The sequence below is a fragment of the Bos indicus genome, chromosome 18 (genome assembly GCF_029378745.1).
Source record: "Bos indicus isolate NIAB-ARS_2022 breed Sahiwal x Tharparkar chromosome 18, NIAB-ARS_B.indTharparkar_mat_pri_1.0, whole genome shotgun sequence".
Classification (NCBI taxonomy): Eukaryota; Metazoa; Chordata; class Mammalia; order Artiodactyla; family Bovidae; genus Bos; species Bos indicus.
Window position 1 is genome coordinate 16,670,445 of NC_091777.1, and position 12,124 is coordinate 16,682,568.

Here is a 12,124-nt window from a genome sequence, read left to right on the forward strand (position 1 = left end):
ACAAGTTATTTTCTTCTCTAGTATACCTTTCTTTTTTAATTTTTAAAAGTTAAAAGTTTTTTAAAAGGAAAGTGTTCATTCGTACCCCTAGAATGGAATAGACTGTTTGATGTATGAACTCCTGAATTGCTTTCATGCAGTAATGCTTGTTTGTCTGTCTGATTATCTTAATGGTGTTGGAGCCTGGATTCTGCCTGTGACTGTTAGCCTCTGATGACTCCATAGTTGTTTATTGACAGTTTCTATTTCCACTTTTATTTTCTGTATGTTTTTAAGAACAATACTGAATCATTATAGCCATAAGAATTAGCTCCTTCATGGTCTGCAGCAGCCATTTGGAATGGAACATGGCATTTAATAGAACGCACTGTCAAGATTGTTTACGAAAATAAGTCGTTTTTAACTGTGTTTGTGTCCACTGTGCATTAAGGCTGAAACCCAGTTATCCCTGAAATCTACAACTAAGGAATCTTTGAATTCTACATCCTGGTCTACTTCTGGCATTTTATAATATAGAATAATATAGGCTACATTTCAAGTATTTAATATCTAACTACCCAAAATTTTTGGCTCATCTGAAAGTCCTCTGTCCAGTGAGGCATATTGATTTGGTTAGAATTAGAAATTGAGTTGATATTCTAAACAGCAATGTAATTAATAAGATTTATAGTTCTGGTAGTGAACTGAACATATTTGTTTATTCAGATAAAGAAACTAAGGTCTACTTAGTTTTTACATTACTGTAGCTAAGAGACAACTTTCTTGAGTATTATACAGTCTTAATTTTTTAATTTAATAAAGACAGAAGAAGAACTCTAAGCAGATTTCAAACAGAATCTTTCCTGTTCCTAATTAATCTTGAAACTCAAGTGTGAAAAGGATCCCAGTTATATTGAGGACGTTTATCAGAATTTATACTTTAAAACAATGGGATCATTAAAAAGCAAACATTTCATTAGGAACTTAGAATTCAGAATGGTTATTTTAGTAGTAGGCTTCCCAGGTGACAGCCATGCTAAAAGAACCCACTTGCCAATGCAGGAGACGTAAGAGATGCCAGTTCAATTCTTGGGTCGGGAAGATCCCCTAGAGGAGGGCATGGCCACCTACTCCTGTATTCTTGCCTGCAGAATCCCATGGACAGAGGAGCCTGCTGGGCTACAGTCTATAGGGTTGCAAAGAGTCGGACATGACTGAAGGGTAAACTTAGCATGTACACGTGTATTTTAGTAGTGCTTTAAAATAAAACAATTTATATAAAATAATTTATAATGAAAATGTCAAGAGAATTATTTTTCAAACCATTTTTTAAGCTTGGTAATAATATTCATCTGTTACTTAGATATTTAAAAGACTTTACATGTTTTAAATCTGTGAAACTTTATATATTAAAAATCATAAGCATCTGCAGAATCTGAATATAATTTTATCCAACTTGCTATAAAGCTGTAAAAATAAGTTCAGGGTAAAAAGATAAAGATTCTGTTCTTTACCCTTGTTTGGTTTCTGATCATATACAGAATCATCACATTTTTTTGAACAAATAAATGAAGAGTTATATATATTCAGAGTCTACAGTATTTTGTTCAATTTGCCATATTCTGTTTTTTTATTTTCTGTAGTAAATTAAAATAACATTTTTATTTGTTAAATATATTGATTGTATATTAAGAAAACAATAAATTTCAAGAAATAAAATATTTATCGAAATCATATACTCAAACTACGTTGTAACAAGGGCTGGGGACATTCACACTATATATTTGGGTTACATATTTAATTATTTCAGGTTTTTTAAGGAGAATAAATGTTATGCATTTAATTAAAGCTTTTTTCAACAAAGACTCTATTATCCGATGTCTAGGTACTGTTTCTGATCACATTGAGAGAGTCTATAGAAGAGCTGGCAGCAAAAAACTTTGGTTCGTATTAGCGTCCTTGTCATTATGTTTTTTTACTTGTGTTATCATATTCAGTATCCTAAAGATAATGGACCAGTGTTAAAGGTGGCTAGTCATTCTAATTTCCCTTTTAAGTTCCAAGGTTGCAGCACTGTGAGTGCCTACTTTCTAAGGATCTGCCTACATTGCATTTTATCTTGGCTCTCCTAAGATATTAAAAGCATGTCTGGGAGTAAAGACATCTGTAGAAATAGAACCTGGAGAGGATGCACTGGCATGATGTTCTAATGACTTTTTCCTATCCTGCACCTCCTCTGTCCCAGCAAGGTGCTTGAGGTTCTAATTTGTATTTTGAAAACTCGTTCCGTTATAGAGGGTCATGAAGAGACCAGTGTTTCGTTTAAACACAAGCAAAGTATAATATACTTAGAAGATAGTTCTCTCATGGCTTAAGTTTAATGAATCCTAATGATTGTAGTTACTGCATAAAAAGTAACTGATATGTTCTGCAGAGGTAGTCTCTTCCCAGAGACTGAGGAAAACTTAGGTAAGTTGAGCTAAGATGGTTTACATTCACAGTTGCGTAGGTATGCCTAAATGCATGCCCTCTGCATTTTTGAAGCAATTCTAACAGTTTTACTAGCAGAATCTAACATTTTGGAAATTAATAGTATATAAATATACATATATGTATATTTTAATAACCCATTATTATCTAATTTTGAAAAAAGAAATCTCAAAGTGTCATGTCATAAGAAACTCCCTTAACTTCAATGAACCTCAGTTTTCTAATCTCTAAAATAAAAGGATTAGACAAAACATCTCTTAGCAGTATTTCCACTCTAATTTATAGTAAATATACTATTCCAGTCAAGAAGAAATTATGTAATAACTCTGTGGTTAAGTCTCAGATTTTTGCTGTAAATTCTCAGCACAGTAAGGCATGCAAACAAATAGATGTTGCTTTTTAGTCAGTAAATTTCAAAGCTGGTCTATAATCTTCAGTTAAGCAAACCTACTTTTACTTTATGTTTAATACTTGTATTTTAGATAAATCATTAGCAAACCTTAGAGTCCTGACTGTTATGTTTAAAAGAACAAACTCCTGGAAGTTTTATTTACTGTATTTTCCCTTTTATGGCTTTCTACTGACACACCCAGGTTGGCGGTACGCTACGGGGCTGCATTTACGCAGAAATTTTCTTCCTCTATAGCCCCACACATTACTACTTTTCTGGTACATGGGAAACAGGTAACATGCACAAATTGTCGAAACTCCAGCTGCTTGAAACGTGTGGGCTTATTTGCGTTCTCAGGGTTAAATATGTCTTTTGGTCTTATAGTGTGTGGGTGAAAGCTTCTCTAAAAGTAGGAAGTGTTTGTTTCACTAACTTTATCAGATATGACTGAATTTTCTACTAGTTCATCTATGTTGAGATTAAGCAACGTGTTTTTTATAGGTCAACTTCCATGGATATCCTGAAATACAAGGAAACACCTTTAAACCTACATTTTTATTTTATTTTCTCCATCTGAAAGTTCCACATGGATTTTTACTTTTGATGGGGGGAAATGTTTTATGTATTGCATGTGCTGTGCTTAAAAATCTGTTCTCCTTACAGTCTAAGACGTTTTCAGAAATGTTAAAATAGTAGTGTGAATTAACTTCCTTCAACATTCTGGCAAGGAAAAAAAACAACAAAAAACGCTGGTATCTCATTGTATCACTTCCTAAAATTGAGTACTAAGTGAATTCCCTAATCCAGGGATTTGGTTACTAGGCACCAAAGGAAACTTGATTTACAGCGGTTATAGGAATAGTGTCATGTACCCGTGACAGTCTTAATAATAAATTTTTTAATACAAAATCAGAATAATCAATTCCTCCTCCAATACCACTCCCTGACAAAGGGATAGTTAGGCTTCCTTTTCTTTCTTTTTAAGTTGTTAATGGCAGGAATAATGCTGTGGCAGAGGTGAGGGTGAAGCTCTCCCTCCCTAATTCTGGATAGTCCTACAGTCTGGAAGATTTCAGCTGTTAGGTCCAGTGTCTTGCGGTCAGTGTTTCATCCATATTATTAAGCGAGGACCTAATTGTACAGATTTTTTAATTCCCCCCATTCAGGGGCCCAATCATTCATCATTTAGATTTGTCAACCTCTGGCGTGCTCTCTTCTTTGCCCCCAGGTCGGTGGTGCGCCATGCAGCAAGTCTTTTAAGTAAACTAGTGGACAGCCTGGCCCCATCCATTACTAATGTTTTAGTGCAGGGCAAACAGGTAAGTAGCTGATTTTCAGACTCTGGGTCACAGTCACAAAGATTTCTGGGTAGGACCCTGGCTTTTAAATCTGGCAAGTCTCAGCATCGCAGGCCTCTCACAACCACATTTACAGGGCTCAGGCATTTCTACAGAAGGCTCCTTCCCCAAGGAAAATCTAGTCTTAAAGAAGCACAGATATAGGATATCTGTGCTGCACCTTAGAGATTTAATTTTAAGCTCCTGTGTTAACTCGAGATCAGTGAAAATACTGACAAAGAAAATGGTGTGACACCTACTAAAGCACTGCAGACAGGCTTAGGATAGGTGGGGCAATGACAGGGAGTAGTGAAGGGCACATTCTCCTTTTACTTCACCAGGACTCTTCTCCCCATTAGAAATGCACTGGCTCCCCACCTTCTTAACCCTCTGGGCCCCCTCTCCTTCCAGGTTCTCCCCTCCCACCAGGGCCAACTCTTGCCAGTTCTTGCTCACAGAAAACCATTAGCAGTCCCTTTCTCCTCTGGGTTCTCAAAATAGGCCTGTTACACTTTTCACCATCTGCCCTGGATCCCGGTTCATTTGAATGTGTGTCTCTCACAGGGTAGACCAAAGCCCTGGAAGCCAGGGCCCATGTCTTGTCCAGCACCGCCCCTTTGTGCCCACCATGGCCTTGTCGAGGCACTTGGTGAATGTGGGCTGAATTGAGCCTGTGCATGTGGGTATGTGGAGTGGGATATGGCTGCTCAGTTTTTGTTTTTCTGTAAGCTCTGATTACTTGGCTGAATCGTCATTTGATTAGAGTGAAAAGCTGTGTGCTTTCTATCTCTTCTTTGGGAATATGTGTGCTTTATCATGTCTTCCTGACAATTAACCTAGGGATGTAATAAGCTTTAATAATGCAAAAAACTTTAACCCTCTTTGATGGAATCAACCCATTGTTCATATCTCAGGGCTCTTAGTTCATTAAAATTGAAATTATTTCATCTTGACATCAAAGTTTTAAATGTTGAAAGAATAAATGATCCTATTCTGTAATATTTAATAGCTAAAAATTATTGTACTAAAAAAATTCCTGAGAAAAAATTTCAGTCTCTTCATAGATGTTATTTTCTGTTTTTTCCAAATTACTAAAAGAATTTTCATCCTTCTTTATCAGCTAAATAGACCAAGGCACAGGTAGTAACTTATTGGATGCCTTTTCTCATTGCAATCCTCAGATCCAGCCTCAGAGTTCTATATTTTTGCCTTGGACTGAGCCACCTCTTAAAGAAACTAAACAGGCTTTGGGAAGCTATTTTTTCCTTGGATTTTAGGCCCCTGTAGTATATCTGAAAATATCGTTAATTCTGTGACATATGAATGAATGAGAAGGTTTTGGAGATCTCTGAGGTCACTGGCATCTGGCAGTTGAAGAGGGGTTAGGTGGTTACAGTTGGTCATGTCCATTCTGTGCCCTATCTAGAGGGCGATTGCTGCCTATGATCCTGAGACTCTATTCCCCAGATCAAAATCCTAGCGCCTTGGAACCTATCCTGAGGCTGTAACTGGACTATTGTCCACCAGACCTGCACATCTCCCAGGGAAATAGTCAGTTACAGAGTTGTTTGGAGCCCTGTTTCAAGTGTACGGAGTTTATTCACTGACTGCATCTTACCCTTTTAAAAGAGGAAATGAAAATGGAGCATTCCAAGTTTGCATTTGCTCATTTATGAAATGCCACCCTGAGAACTGAAGTAATACTGCTTCTACACTTCTACTTCTGCACTTTCAGATGACCTCAAGCTCTCTGGAATGAAATAGTGGTTTAGTCATCATTGCTTCCAGAGGCAATGATGTACTTAGCTTCTGTTTGTTTTTTTCTTTACAAGCTGACATTTTAATAAAAGTAATCGCACTTGGACTAACTGGTTGGTACCACTTGTGTTGCAAACTAGCAATTTAGTCCATCACAAAATTTGGGCAGAAGACCTCTATTCTGCTTTCTCCTTTCATGTCAGAAAACACAAGGACTCTTTGATATCCTCTTCTTCTTCCTGCCTCTTATAATTGTGCCCTGTACAAGGAAGAGAGAGGAAATGAGGAAGGAGGGGATGCAGACTCTTCTGCATGCAGACTCTTCTGGGTGGCAGAGTACTAAGACAAGAGGAGAGAGGGAGCAGAGTATTTATTCCTCTTGCCCAGCCTCAGCAGCACTTTTAGCTTTGAATTTTCTTTGCCGTTTCCTCTGTGCTTTCCCATTTCGCTGGCTGTGGGCAGCCTTATTTATTCCCCTCCACAGGCCAGAGATACATCCAAAAGTATTTCAGCACTCACTGGGTACCTGACTATGTGCCAGGAAAAGTGGGTCTTCACTACAACTATGTCCTTGTACCTACCTTTGAAAAAGTTAGTATTGTTAAAGAGCAAAAACTTCCACATGAGAAACTGTAAAAGAAGTGAAGAACATACTCTCAAATACTAAATTGTATAGACTTTGCACTAAAGTAAAACTGTTTTCTCTGAGGAGTTTCTGGTCCTAAAGTCATTCAGAATAATTTTATCATAATAGTTATTTATATTCCTTCCCTGCTTTTATCCACTCACCTTCATTCCCGTAGCTGGGACCCTAACCTGCCCTTGTATTTTAGACGAGACTGAACCATCATGAACTCCAATGGGAGTCATGCTTTGAAGGCCATTTTAATAAATAGCAGGAGCAGTTATTCTACCTAATTCCCTAGCTTGCATAGAGTAATTTCAGCCTGCCAGTCATCCTGAGCCTTGAATTTTTTTTTTTATCTATTAGTAGCTAGGAAATTTTTACAATAAAATTCTGCCACCTATAGGTAACTCTGGGTGCCTTTGGGCATGAAGAAGAAGTTATCTCTAATCCTTTGTCTCCGGGAGTGATTAAGAACATCATCTATTACAAGTGTAATACCCATGATGAGAGGGAGGCAGTAATTCAACAAGAACTGGTCATCCATATTGGCTGGATCATCTCCAATAATCCAGAATTATTCAGTGGCATGCTGAAAATACGAATTGGGTGAGTAAATACTTTCCATTTGCATAAAGAGAATTGTTCAGGTTGTCCTCAGTGTCTCTGAGTGAAGTGCTGCCTCAGATCTGGTGGGTATTTAGGAAAGTGTTTCTTCCCCTAAGTCATAGAGAAAACATCTGGTGATATGAAGAAATAAATACTAGTGGCCTAAAAAAAGTCCGTTGTTTATTTGACTCCCACATGAGAAGTAGTGAAGTAACTCTGTTCTCTGATAAAATCAAACACAAGGAAGTTTAAACAGTTGTATCATGTTAAAAACAAAAAATAAAACTCCCCACTATGCACAATACTTGTAAAAATTCCTATAAAGTGAATAAGCCTTAAGAGTAAAATGATTTTTTAGTAAAGCTAGATGTCAAAAAGACACACTCAGATAAAAATTTGGTCCTTTTAAGAATATTCTTCTGCATCTGTTTCCCACCAAAATCTGAATTTTAGTCCTTAAAATCATAAGTGTTCTCTTTGGAGAAGTTGAAAGTAAGGCTCTGGTAATCTTGAATGTTCTTCATCAAGCATTGTGTGAGGCAGCACAGTAAGGTATGTGACCAGGCTCTGGGATCTGGCAGAACTGAATGCAAGTCCTGACCTGTGCTCATCATCTCAGTAGTCTGGGGTCAGAGGGCTGAACCTCCCTCCAACTTTCATTGTTTTATGTAAGATCAAACAAGGTAATATGTTTAAAACACCTGCCACAACTGCATATAAGTGCTTCTTTTCATTTCTTAAAACATATTTTTGTACAAATATCACATAAATATGTTCTAATTGTAAAAAATCAAGTGTGTGAGCATATAGAGTAACCTAGTATATGGCCAATTTGGAGATTGTTCCTCAAATATTTGAATATGTATCCTAGCCACAGCAATCAGACAAGAAAAAGAAATAAAAGGTATCCAAATTGGAAGAAAAGAGGTAAAATTGTCACTCTATGCAGACATGTTACTATATATAGAAAACCCTAAGGACTCAAAGGGCTTCCCTTGTGTCTCAGATGGTAAAGAATCCACTTACAATGTGGAAAACCCAGGTTCAATCCCTGGGTCAACAAAATCTCCTGGAGAAGGGAATGGCTACCCACTCCGATATTCTTGCCTGGAGAATTTCATGGACAGAGGAGCCTGTGAGCTACAGTCCTTGGGGTCACAAAGAGTCAGACACGACTGAGTAACTAACATGTACACAAGGACTCCACAAAAATTACTAGGTCTAATAAATGAATTCAGCCAAGTAGCAGGATACAAGATTAACATTTAGGAATCAACTGCATCCATTTATACTAACAATGAAATATCAGCAAATGTAAAAAAAAAAAAAGAAAGCAACCTTTTAAAATTGCACCTCCCCAAAAAATAAATAAATAAAATACCTAGGAATAAACCTGACCAAGGAGATGAAAGTTTTATACACTGAGAACTACAAAACATTAATAAAGGTGATAAAAGAGGACTCAAAGAAATGGAAGGATATCCCATGCTCTTGGGTTAGAAGAACTAATATTGTTAAAATGGCAATACTTCCCAAAGCAATCTACAGATTTAATGCTATTCCTTATCTAATTATCCATGACATTTTTCATAGAACTAGAACAAATGATACAAAAATTTATATGGAACTATAAAAAATGCAGAATTTATAGAGCGATCCTTAGGAATAAAAAACACATACCTCCTTCAGATTTCAGACAATATACAAAGCTACAACAATCAAACCAATATCATTTTAATACAAAAACAGGCAAGCCGATCAATGGAATAGAGAACCCAGAAATAAACCCATACACCCACAGTCAATTCATCTTCAAAAAGGAGGCAAGAATATAAAATAGGGAAAAGACAGTCGCTTCAGCAAGTGGTGCTGGCAAAGTTGGACACCTGTGTGTAAATCAGTGAAGTTAGAACACACCCTCACACCATGCACAAAGGTAAATTCAAAATGGCTTAAAGAGCTAAACGTAAGACATGGCACCACAAAACTCCTAGAAGAGAACATAGGGAAAAACATTCTCTGACATAAATTGTACCAATGTTTTCTAAAGTCAATCTCCCAAGACAATAGAAATAAAAATAAATGGGACCTAATCAAACTTCCTTTGTACAACAAAAGAAGCCATTAAAGAAAAAAAAAAGACAGCCTATATAATGGGAGAAAATATTTGCAAATGATGTGACAAACTAGGGCTTAATCTCCAAAATGTACAAACAGTTCATACAATAAAAAAAACCTAATCGAAAAATAAAAAGACCATAATAGACATTTCTCCAAAGAAGACATACAGATGACCAGTAGGCGCATGAAAAGATGCTCAACATCACAAATCATTAGAGAAATCAAAGCAACAATGAGGTACCACCTCACATTGGTCAGAATGGCCATCATTAAAAAGTCTTACAAATGACAAATGGTGGAGAGGGGGTGGGGAAAAGGAACCTTCCTACACTGTTGGTGGGAATGTAAGTTGGTATAGCCACTATGGATAGCAGTTTAGAGGTTCCTGTGAAAATTGAAAATAGAATTATTAATACCATATGGTCTAGCAATCCCACCCCTGGGCATATACCCAGACAAAGGTATAATTCAAAAAGATACACGCACTCCTATGTTCATAGGCTCTTTGAAAAGAACAATAGTGAGTCTCTGTCAGGCACAAATACATGTGATTGTGTGTGAGGGTGAATAAGTGGGAATACAGGGTGCTAATTTTGTGATTAAATCAGTATCTTTACTATTTCTGTCCTACTTGACCTTCAATTGCTAATAAATTATAAGATGTTCTCCTGATTATGAATTTGTCAATTTCCCCTTGCATTTTTATCAGTTTTGCTTTCTATATTTTAATGCTTTGTTTTTGTTCATGTTACCTTGTAGTTTTAATGATACAATTTTGCTTGTGTCATTTATTTTCTAATTGAATTATTTTTTAAAAGTTATTTTTAATTTCAAACATCTACAAAAGCATAGAAAATAGTGTAACAAAGCCCATATTATTACTGAGCTTCAACAATATCATCATATAGCCGATTTTATTTCACTCATACCTCCCTACTATTCATCTCATCCATAGTCTCCTTTGATTCCATCATATTATTTAATCTGTAAATACTTCAGTATGTATCTCTAAGACATAGAGACTTTTAAAAAGCATAACCATGATCCCATTACAATGTATAAAATATAACAAATGAATTCCTTTTGTTTAATGTTCCTACCATTACTTTTTAATATTACTTTTTCTTTTTTATTGTTATTAACTTGGTATAGTTTTCCATTTGTTTACCTTCAGTGTTCTTTTTTCATTTTGATTAGGTATGTCTTTTATATTTAACATCTACGCTCTATTTACTTTTAATCTAATCTGAGATTATCTTGTAATAGAAATATATATGTCATATTTTTGCCATTTCATTTCTATTTCGACTTATTCCTGCCATTTTATTTTGTTTTCTAGTTACCATGCTTTTTTGTTCTTACTTTTTTTCTTTCTCCTTTATTGCTAGGTTGATACCCTTTCATTTCTTAGTTTTAATTTTGGATGTGAGTTTGAAGCACTTTATGTAAAATGATCACCCATTTTTTTCCTTCAAAAAATTTCATTAAAAACTAGTTGCTTTTTGGGAATTATCTGCAAGCCTCTTTGATCAATAATTCTCATTTTTGAAATTTAGACATACTTAAGAGCAGTCTTCATTTCAGTCTTGTTTGAAATAGTCAAACATTGAGAATAACACTGAGATATCCATAAGTAAGAAATAGTTCAAATAAGTTGTTAGCCATATAATAAAATGTTTTGCCACCATTACAAGTAACAAGATAAGGTTAATACACTGGCATTTATAAATTTTTGTTATTGTTCAATCACTAAGTCGTGTCTGACTCTTTGTGACCCCATGCCTGGACTGCAGCATGCCAGGCTTCCCTGTCCTCTATCTTCCAGAGTTTGCTCAAGTTCATGTTCATTGAGTCAGTGATGCCAAGTAACCATCTTATCCTCTGACACCCCCTTCTTTTGCCTTCAGTATTTCCCAACAGCAGGGTCTTTTCAAATGAGTTGGCTCTTCACATCTGGTAGCCATAGTATTGAAGCTTCAGCATCAGTCCTTCCAGTGAATATTCATGGTTGATTTCTTTTAGTATTGACTTGTTTGATCTCCTTGCAGTCCAAGGGACTCTCAAGAGTCTTCTCCAGCACCCACAATTCAAAAGCATAAATTCTTCAGTTCTCAGCCTTTTTTATGGTCCAGCTCTCACATCCGTACATGACTACTGGATAAACCATAGCTTGGACTATATGGACCTTTGTTGGCAAAGTGATGTCTTTGATTTTTAACACACTGTCTAGGTTTGTCATAGCTTTCCTTCCAAGAAGCAAGCATCTTCTAATTTCATGGCTGTAGTCATCATCCACAGTGATCTTGGAACCCAAAAAAAAAATCTGTTACTGCCTCTACTTTTTCCCCTTCTGTTTGCCATGAAGTGATGGCATTTATAAGTATCCAAGATAAATTAAGTGAAAAAAGTTGCTAATTTTTTCCATATTTTATCAAATTATTGTATATATATATATGTGTGTATGTATGTATGTCTATATGGAAAAATATACATAAAATCACTGTCAGTTACTCTCTGTGAGAGATTTCTACTTTGTAAGTTGTGTTCAGTTTTATTTAAATTATTTTAGTTGAGGTTATTAGTTTTCAAACTATTTGCCTAATTTCAATTAGAGTATATTTCAGATGAGCTTCCTATTCTTTATCTCCTTTTTCTTTCAATTGAGAATTGAACTCATTCTGCATAGAATTTGACCTGCCTTTTTACCCCTTAAAATAGTTCCTTTCAAATATTATTAATAGGATGTATTCCAAATCAGTTATAAGAACTGTGAATTATATCCTGATTGTTCAGTCTCTATTAGCTCTAAAATTT

General features: G+C 35.8%; 1 protein-coding gene across 3 annotated transcripts in view; it reads left to right on the top strand.

Annotated features, from left to right (window-relative positions):
* Positions 1–12,124, top strand: part of PHKB (phosphorylase kinase regulatory subunit beta) — a 227,599-nt gene that overhangs the window by 188,846 nt on the left and 26,629 nt on the right. For 2 of the 3 annotated variants that reach the window (XM_070771929.1, XM_070771928.1), the window contains 3 exons: positions 1,865–1,922; positions 3,063–3,153; positions 6,987–7,189. In XM_070771929.1, coding sequence (XP_070628030.1) covers positions 1,865–1,922; positions 3,063–3,153; positions 6,987–7,189 — 352 coding nt within the window. Of the gene's footprint in view, positions 1–1,864; positions 1,923–3,062; positions 3,154–4,088; positions 4,180–6,986; positions 7,190–12,124 lie in introns of all 3 variants that reach the window. The other variant, XM_070771927.1, reaches the window with a different exon arrangement.